This window comes from Sardina pilchardus, chromosome 4 (genome assembly GCF_963854185.1).
Source record: "Sardina pilchardus chromosome 4, fSarPil1.1, whole genome shotgun sequence".
NCBI lineage: Eukaryota > Metazoa > Chordata > Actinopteri > Clupeiformes > Clupeidae > Sardina > Sardina pilchardus.
This window is the reverse complement of record NC_084997.1, coordinates 8233253-8243470: the sequence shown is the minus strand read 5'-3', so window position 1 is coordinate 8243470 and position 10218 is coordinate 8233253. Positions and strand designations below refer to the sequence as shown.

Genomic DNA, 10218 nt, shown 5'->3' with positions numbered 1-10218 from the left:
TTCACGGTAAGCAGTTAAATATACAAACCCGTCCTGGAGGCACTCCCACACAATGGAGTCCGACTTCTATTTGAGCATAGCCTACTAATGAAGCGGTGAATAATATGCATACAACTTGTAGCCTACCTAATAGTTCCGCAAACAACGCACAGCGCATAATTGCCTGATGGGCCTTTTCAATCAAAAGCTGTATTCAACGAGCGTTCGCGAGCTGAAGTGAAGCTATCTGTAAGGTTGGTTTATTACTTTTAACATCTGTTAATGATAACCTAAAGCCTAATTAATTATCCCTAATTTCTTAATCTTTGTCCTTGTAATTTTACGAGATCTAATTCCATTTGTTGATATTTATGCCTATCTTAATGTCACTTACTACAAAAAGCTTTGCTTTTTTATGTATCATGACTGAGAAAACAGCCTGTGTTCAAAACAGATGACTCTTTTCAAATCTGGCAAATTTTCCACATTTTGCACTGAGAAAATACTGTACACTAGGCTATTAGAAAATACAGCGCCATCCGGTGGCAGATAGTGTAATGACTGGCGTTGTATGTCAGTGTTTAACACCTTTTTCAAACAGATTTGTGATATTCCATATATGACAAGCTTATATTAGCCAATAAACAATCAGAGAACAATCAAAACATTTTATTCAAACAAAAGTATACAATAATAGTAGTACAAAATGCAACGGACATGACAAGAAAAAAATTGTCATGTTTAATCCATGTCAAAGATGCCCTGAGTGGAATTCTGCACTGGCATTGTTGAAGGTGCGGTGGTTGTAATCACAGACATGTTGGAAGTCGTGCAATAAAACATCTCTGCCCCGTGAGAGCAGTCCTGAGGGTAAAGGATTGTCATGACTAGGCCAGTGGTCATAACAAAGACCCCAGCCATCAAGATGATGCTAGGGATGATGTTCTCCCCCTGAAACCAGCGACCTGATGACAGCTTCAAGAAACACGCTGATGGAATGATGAATATGAGTGGGGTAGCACTTAATACACCCTACAGGAGAGACATGGGTGTACAGTAGGAAGGGGGTGGGGAGGGGGGCAAACAGAGAGGAGTTGAGTAAATCAGAAACTCAAAACTGAAACCTATTATGTTAAAATTCTTACAATTCAAAGTAACAGTAAGGGAATCAGCAACGCACTGATCTCTCTCACCACTTTCTGTTTTTACTTAGAAACCCAAATGTGAAGTTTTAACACAAGAGGTCATTTAATTTAAGGAATGCATGTGTATGTATTTAGTGAGCCACCAGAAAGAAACTGTAGTTTAAAGTAGAAGATGTCAAACTTACATTTAATTCCAGAACAACACCAAGGCAGTCAAAACCCAGAGACATGGCAGTACATGCAGATACTATAACGAAGGTAACAACAACATGGGCAGTGTTGGAGAGAACTCCTTTGAAGAAAACATTTGACACCACCTATGGAAGGCATAATAGATATAGTACGTATGTGATATTACATACAATAATGCACAGTAATACACATACACACACTCTCTCTCTCTCTCTCACTCACTCACTCACTCACTCATTCACTCTCACACAGACACACACATAAACACAGAAAGATATATCTCTAAAAAAACAGCAATAAACATACACGACAATATGTATTCCATTTGTAACAGTAATGCCATGGAACCGTACCTCTCGTGTAACAAAGCACTCAAGAGGGAAAGTGGTTACAATGCTGACGCCATAGCAGAAGCGGCCAAATGTGGCGAGGTTATCATTTCTGCAGTAGTTCTCAAATATGTCCCCTGTCATGCAAAATGAGACGATGTTACAAAAATAATGTAATATAAACTCTTCTGGTGTATAGTACTTTAAAAGTGCTTTATACTGTAAATAAACCTGACTTGACTTGACTTGACTTTGTGTGTGTGTGTGTGTGTGTGTGTGTACACTACTCACAGAAAATCAGGGATATTCAGCATTCTGCTGAAATTTCAGGATGAGCCTAAAGTCCAATGTAACCTTTACAGGTGAACTCAATGTGACCTTCTCTAAACTTTTGAATGTGTATGTCCAAAGCTAGATATCCCTAACTGTTTGTGAGTAGCATATACCTGCTTACCTTGTGTGTATCCTGTGAAGGTGGCATAGCCTGCCACCGCAAACGCTGCACTGACCAGGAACGCAGAGCCCACTGACAGGTGTGTAACACGTGACCAGTTGCTCAGAGTGGGCTCTCGTAGGGAGCCATAAATCAGGAAGCTGTTGTGATGGCAGATGAAGGCTAGGACACAGACACGCGCGTCCACACACACACACACACACACACACACACACACACACACACACACACACGTGAAATGCCACACAATTGAAACATGTTCCACAGTATCCTGACAAATAAAGTTGAGCCCTCACCAAAGGACATGACACCAACTGCCTGGATGGCATTCCACCTCGCAAATGACCATGCATCCTCTGCAGGGGGGCTACGGAGGACACATTAAGAATGCAGGTTACAGTACACGGAGGTTATCTGTAATAGAGACAGACGTAACATGACCGTATAGAATAGAATGATAATACATAGAAATTCCTGTAGTGTAAAGTAAGTGCATGAGAAAAGACAATGAGTACTCAGTAGACTGTGTAAAAGAAAGGAAGATCTTGTATGACAATCATAAATAGTGCTAGAGATGAAGAGAGTGAGTACAGGCAGAGATCGTATATTTAAGAAAGAGAATTTCAGTTCATTATACATCTGTGGTCCAAGAGTAGCTGCCCTGATGATGACCATGATGAGGATAGCAAGAGTCAACACCATGGAAAGTAAGGATACCTGCAAACAAAGGAAAATGGATCTCATCACATCTGATGGCAGACTGCTTTCACGCTCAAACCTACAACAGATGCTGATGAGGAAGCAATCAGTACCTTTCCCAACTTGGCTATGTCACGATAAAGAGACAGTGGAAGAGTGGTGAGAATGGTGGATGCCAGGATGACAAAATGGCGTTCTGCAAGCATGCTTTCTGGGCCAACTAGATAAATGAATCAATGGGTAGACAGAGAAAGAGGTCTGCTGAGAGGACTTCTACTACTATCATTTTAAACAATTAAAACAAACAAGTATATATATACTGTCTTGCAATAAATGAAAACATAATTTCGAGCATGAAATTAAAAAGGACAAAACAAACCTCCAGGTATCCTCAGAAACACCTTTGTCAAAGTGTCTCCTGCAATTATGTTATAACTGATCATTGCTGGGGGAGAGAAATAAATTGTTTATTACGTTGTTTTCATAATTACAATTTGCAGCTGCAGTTGCACGTTTACAATTGCATTTGCCATCTTGTATGTTTGCACATATAAAGCCAATTGATCAGGAGTTGTGTCTTAAAACTTAAGATTTCTTCAACTCACTAAAATAAACTTGGACTGCACAAAGTAATGGACCTACCTATGAAGGGATATAGAAACTGCAGTACAGACAGCACCAGATATCCAGAGAATCCAAATGTGCTGTGCACTAAAGACTGGTAACTGCTTGTCCCTGAGATATTGCCACCTTTAATCAGCAGTATGATCGAGTAATCTGAGGGAAGCACACGGGTGAGGAATGAGAGAGCAGACAAATGGTGCAACATTTTACTGTAGCCTACTGCTTGAAGTTTACAGTAGTAATCAATACAATACAGTTCAACTGCAATCTCTGATACCTGTGATGAAAGCGACACCCACAAGCAGCAGCAATCCTAGTGGTAGGCCAGCTTGGTTCAGAGAATATGGTAATCCTGCATTCAAGGCAAACAAACTTTATCATTCGTTAAAATTTGTTGTGTAAAAGCTTGTCCAGCTGCGAGTCTTTATGCCTATTGCAAATGGAGAGTCTCCAAACAGGTTTCCCCGTTTCTGCTTGTGCTGCGGTTTTACAGACAATTTGCCCTGTGTATATGGATAACCCGTGTGGACCAGTGATGCATTGTCTGAATGAAATTATTTTTTTCAGAGGTCATATGATTCAGCACCAGGGGCACGATTATAATTGAAACTATTTAACAGTAATAAAACATTTACACGACAATGCCAATAGGTTATGTGCTAACTAACAAAAATATAAATCAACAATTCAAAAGGCAAATGTATGTTGATTTTACGAGAATACAGGAGTGAAAGGAAACGTTAAATATCGCTCACCTATTATTCCAGATCCGATAATTGAATTGATGAAATTAAAAGATGCAGAGGTCATCGAGCTTGTTCCTCCTTCGACCTCGTCCTTTTGCGTCGATAAAAGCGATTTGCGATCATCATTATCAGTCTGAAAAAGACACAATGTAGAAGTAATAACTGACTGCTGCTGGTCCTCTTCCTCCAAGACACTTCAACTTCCATTCCAATCAGCAGTTAGAAAAACCCACCTGTTGATCTCCGACACGTTTGTTGACTATTCCATTCTCCATCTCGAAAATCGCCGTCTCCCCTTCAACTAGTTATACCAAGCCACACATTACCGTTAGCTTACTCAACGTTGCGTGTGCACAGTGCACACAGATCGCGCCGGGTGGACTGAATCCAACCACATGATGTGTTTTTTTCTACCCAGTCTGGTCTGCTGATGGCAAGAGTTTATGGCAGCTCAGCCTGAACGAATGAATCGCGCAGAATTACCCTATGCCCGTTCAAAAAATAAGCAGCGTTTGACACACATTCTCCAGCATTCACAAACCCGAATAAAACCCAAACTATTTGCCAGTAGATTACAGTCACTCTTTGTGTAGGTAAAATGCCAGAGATGAAGGGCATTAGGAGAAATTGCACTGCATAATGGTTTTAGCAGCAAGTTACCCACCGGTCCTTTTATGCTGACCTACACGTGCTGAGGTGTTAGGCTGTGGCCCTTAGAGGACAATTGCATAATGACTTTATCTAAAAGCAATGGGCAAGTTAGAACATTAAGCCAGAAGTGTGTGTGTGTGTGTGTGTGTGTGTGTGTGTGTGTGTGTGTGTGTGTGTGTGTGTGTGTGTGTGTGTGTGTGTGTTTTCATGTCATGGTAAATTAGCTATAGTGTTCAGAGAGCAGATCAGCTGACATGGCCTGAGGGCACAGAGACACAGGGGACACATGGGGTCAGGGGTTAATTAGGGAAGCTTTGTACCTTGAAGGAATACCAACATTCCAAGTAACTTTGCACTTCATTTAGAAGTGGAAACAAATGAACATAACATAGGCTACAGTGATTTGGGCCACATGTTTAATGGAGAATTTTTTCTTCACACCCGTATGGGCCTAAAGTTTGTATTATACATGTTGGATTTTATGAATGATGAACAGAGTGCTCCCAAATATTTCATTACAAATCGACAAGATTGATCCACTCCTTTGTCACCGCCTTATACTGCGTGATTGCTGCTCGTTAGTCACTGTCCAGCAATAGGCTGCTGCAGCCAGTGCTCATCTCATGAGATGCAGACAGATACCGTTCATCTGCAGCAGTGAGAGGATGAAGTCACCAGCCTCATTCCCGCCGCCAGCAGCACCAGCACCCTCCAGCCTCACATGATAAATGGCCCCCGCCATCATTAGCAGCCCTGGCATCGTGCAACACTACCCACTCGGCTCTGTTTGCTCAGCGCTCTCCATCTCTCCTTGTGATAGGGCCGCGAGTGCTCCCGCCGTCTGACCCTGGCCTGACTCTGCCTATAGCAGCTCCGACTCTCCAGCTCCATCTGTGCTTCAGCTGAGAGAGTGTGTGTGATTTAGAGATCCGTCCAAACTCAAGCCGCATTTTACGAGCAACTGCACATATAATGGTCAAGCCAGTGGTTCAAGAGAATAATTCAACGTCTGGAGAAACCTAGGCCCAGTGGTCAGTGTGATGCGGCAGAGTGTCAAGAGCTCAAATGATGGGTCAGAGCTGTCGAGCAACAGACAGGGAGATGACCCATAATAAACCCACAGCTGAGTCGACTGGATGTATTGATGAAGATCCACCCCTTTGACAGTGTTTGAAAGGTACACAAGCAGAGTGGCTGTGTAAATAACTTGGGTGTCATAATTAATGACCGACTTAACTTCTCTGAGCCAGCCATAAACCCTAGGTCAAATTTAAGACTCTTTTCCACTCTGGTTCCTTGTTTAATGAGTTGCCTATTGCTCTCTGTTCCTGTGATAGTTTTGGGTCTTTCAAGAGGGGTCTACATGTTCAACATGCACTTAATTTAGCGGTTCCTATGAGTTATGGTTTGTACATTATTTGTTTATTTTCATTTAACTACTGTATTGTTTTTATTTGTAACTAAGTCATGTGTGCTAATCATGTAACCATAGCCATAAATATAACCATAAATCCACTTACTTCAGACACCTCTCATAAAAATACAACAAATTGACATATTTAAGTGCAGCATGTGGCTGTTGATACAGAGGCATGCATGCACAACCTGATACTCTCTCTCTCTCTCTCTCCCTCTCTCTTTCTCTTTCTCTCTCTCTCTCTCCCTCTCTCTTTCTCTCTCTCTCTCTCTCTCTCTCTCTCTCTCACACACACACACACACACACACACACAAACACACAAACAGAGAATAATCATGCCTGTAAGACCTGGTGGTGGTGTGGTATTACAGATTCCTTCATGCTGCTAGGCAACTACCTTGTGACATCTGGATGATCTCAGGGAAAGTTTCCTTGGAGATAGATCCTTCCTGCCTCACTGCATTCTGTCTCTCAGCCAGAGAGGTTGTCCCTCTAAGCGCAGCTAAATCTCCACACTACCATCACAACATCAACAACATGCCTTATAAATCTGAGACAGAATAGTTTTATGCATTGCATGTTTGTTTTATTTCAGGTGCATCACTTGAAGCGTTGTCAGACGGTCATTATTTACAGTCATCTGCTGGCAGGAACACTTCATACAGTCTGCCTGTGTTCATTGACGTCAATGCACATAGTAACCACCAGGTGCCATAAGAGCTCCCTGAAAGCAAACAAGCAAGTTGACCTGGACAGAGCTGTCCAGAACATTGGGTGGGGTGGTCATCTTTTAGTTCTACAGGAGTGTGTGCTTTGGAAAACTGGCACCATGATGACATTTAGCTTTTTTACATTACAGTTAAGGCAGTTTGTGTAGGGAGCTCTGAAGTTCTGGTGTGGTCCAGTACTTCCTTAAAAGAACATATAGCGTAATATATTAGGTTAAAATGCACACAAATCCACTGATAATATCGGATTTCACAAGTTGCACTGAGGTGAAGTTGTTGGATAGCCTACTTGGACCGTCAACAGGTAGACCCAGTGGAAACGATTTCATTCGTACACAGGATATGTCTGATCTCTTCGTTAGAGAATGTCCATGGTCAAACTCATGTCCACAGCTGCCTGAACGCCAGAATCACACCGCTAATGTCCCCTGAGAATCTGGCGTCATCAGAGCTACCCACTGATGAACCACCGGAAGCGCTGAGAGCTGCGCTCGAAGCTTGCTTCGGCTCGGTTACTAACTGACTCCTCCTGGCCTCAGTGTTTCTCTCGTCCGGTAGCTTCGTCGAGATTGAACTTCTTTCTGAGATTACTCGACTTCAAGTTTCACCAGCGTTATAGTGCACGAAGAAAAAAAAGAGGACGTGAGTGGCATTCGCAGAACATCGTTTTTCGTCACTTTATAGCAACCTGCTGTGGGTGAACATGGTGAGTGATCCACAGTTGGGATGCTTGGGTTGGATCCATCTACCTAAAAACAACTGCTGTGTCAGCTGAGCAAACTCTGTGATGGTATACATCAGTTGAACTATTATCTTGAGAACACAGAAACTTAACATATCCTAGAAAATTGTGGTTCATATTGTTAGACAATTAATTTTCTTCTTAAATGTTAAATACCACTGCTTTGCAAACATAGACTATAGTCAGAAAAATATCCATCTGTTGGTATGAAAAATTCAGGAGTCTTGTCTGCTTTGAAAGGATGCTACCTAGTAAGTTTTATTAGAGAGGCACATGCTAAATTTTATTGTTTAAGAATAGGCCTACTAATATTGCTAAAAAGATAATAAAGATATACCCTCGTGTTTTTACAAAATTAGCCAACCACCAGCTATTTTTATATCTCACCCAGCCTTAAAGTATTTGTACTGGTAATTAAAAGACTGCAAGTTAGCTAAACGCTTAATATTAAAATAAGGAATTTATATTGATAGTGCATTTGTTGTTTCTTTCTACCATACACATGAATCAAGTAGCCTAGATCTGGTCAACGCCCTTTCGCGGTTGCCCACGTCTGGTAGACGCAATATATTTTCTTGGAGAAGCATTTAACAGATGGCTATTGAAAAAAAAAGGGTTGTGTACATTTGTGTTGTTGACTACACATCCGGTCAGGATAACCTGACCAAACAAAGTCTCTTAGACATACTTTATTTAAAGATAAATAGCCTACCTAAATAATGTTTACACTACTTCCCACTGCACAAACATACTATTTGTGTACAGAGTCCTCTGAAATTACTGTGTTTTAATATCAGTCCTATTTTATAACAACAGAAGGGGACAATATCTTAAAGTGGGGTGGGGCTTGAAGGAACACTTGTTGGATGAGGAACATATTTGTCCTGACCGAAGACAGCATCAGTTTATGTAGGGAATAATTTATTTATAAAAATGAAACCTTTTTTTTTTCATAAATTAAGCCAACTTTTTTAGGTGGCAGTCACTCTCTTCTGCCTATATTAAGTCAGTGGTTGATAGTGATAGCTTTTTGTCTTTTCCATGGTAGGTGCATACATGGCATGCAAAATATTAATTTGACTCCTGTTTGTCATTCTTACCACATTCAACATGATTTATACATGAACAACAGGTGACATGCTACAGTGAGATCTTAGGATCACAGAAGGCCTTTAGTGTCAAATGTGCTCATGGAAGGCAGAGGAAAACTCATTTCCCCCTTCTGAACGCCTACAATGCTTTCCACCACTACTGATATTTTTTTGTTGTCTACTTCGTGTCTCTTTGTCAGACAGAAGCTGTCAACATCCTCTCAAATGAGTGTTTACAGAAACGGCATCTTGGCAAGAGACACAAATGCACGTCAGTGTCTCAATCCATTAGCACAAAAAGGAGGGGAGCGTGCTTGGGATCCTCAGTAAAGTGCTCTATTAAGGCTTCTCGCTTTCACTTAAATGTCCTCACCAGGCTGCTCCACTGTAATGCGGTAGGAAGTGCCTTTCTTAGTCATAGTGAAGGCTTCTGTCGAAGCGAAACACATCATTGTGGGGGAGTGTTTCAGAACCATGGACAGCAGCAGTTAGTGGGTCACAGGTTAAAGACTTGAATTTAATAATCCAATTGAGAATAAAAGGATGTGTTTTCAGATTTAGGAGGAGCCTGCATGTAACTGTAAGCATGGTGTTGTCAGCTCACTGTACCACTGTAGCTGATAGCCCAAGGTCTCACCAAAAAGGAACAAAATTTGATTTAATGTGGATGCAAAGCTTTTTTTATTGTCAAAATAGCAGGGATGGTCTCAATTCTCAATAGTGTATTTTTTGTTGTCATTGTACAGCTACTAAATGATTGATGAGCTGCAAGATGAGCTGAAGATTGGAAAAGCCATCCTTTTGTGTGCCCAATGTGTGCTTACATATATGGTTGTGTTATACCATACATTGTAGAAAATGTACTGATGTTTCCTGTATAGTCTCACTGTATAGCAATTAACAAAGGAACTGCATATCACCAATTTAGATGGACAGTTCATGCGTAGTGTAACACCTTGCTTGTGAGTTCATGACTTTCAACTTGACTTAGTTTGTTTTTTTATCTTGATAGTGACTAATGAGCAAATAAGAATGCAATTTTTAGAGCTAATGAGTGAGATTAAGCATGCTGATGTTTTGCTGACAGCTCAGGGATGTGTGTTTTGGCTGGTTGAATTGGATTTTTTAGCTCCATCTACTCCCCGGGCAATCAATCTTTTATATGATTGCAAAATACAGGAAGCATTTGAGTCATTGACAACAGCGTGCCCAAGGTGGTGAAAAGTACATTCTGTACTTTGGTGTGTTTCTACACACTAGAAAGCCTCTACGTTTCCAGGGAGAAAAGTTACTCAGTGTGAATGCATTTGATGTAGTTGTAGTGTGTTCGGAGCAGTTTGAGTTTTGCTTTTTGATGATGTAACGGGACCTGCTGGAATCCTCATGTTTTCAGGCCCTGCCTCACCTTAGCTCCCCCTCT

General features: G+C 41.2%; 1 protein-coding gene across 1 annotated transcript; it reads right to left on the bottom strand.

The window, feature by feature from the left end:
• Positions 1-720: 720 nt before the first annotated feature.
• Positions 721-4443, bottom strand: slc38a11 (solute carrier family 38 member 11). The gene is made up of 12 exons (XM_062533612.1): positions 4402-4443; positions 4178-4301; positions 3700-3774; positions 3441-3575; positions 3178-3243; positions 2912-3018; positions 2737-2816; positions 2396-2466; positions 2100-2261; positions 1670-1782; positions 1310-1441; positions 721-1011 (listed from the first exon to the last, which is right to left on the bottom strand). The coding sequence occupies exons 1-12, from the start codon at positions 4441-4443 to the stop codon at positions 721-723; spliced, it is 1398 nt and encodes a 465-aa protein (XP_062389596.1).
• Between the last annotated feature and the right edge of the window lie 5775 nt (positions 4444-10218).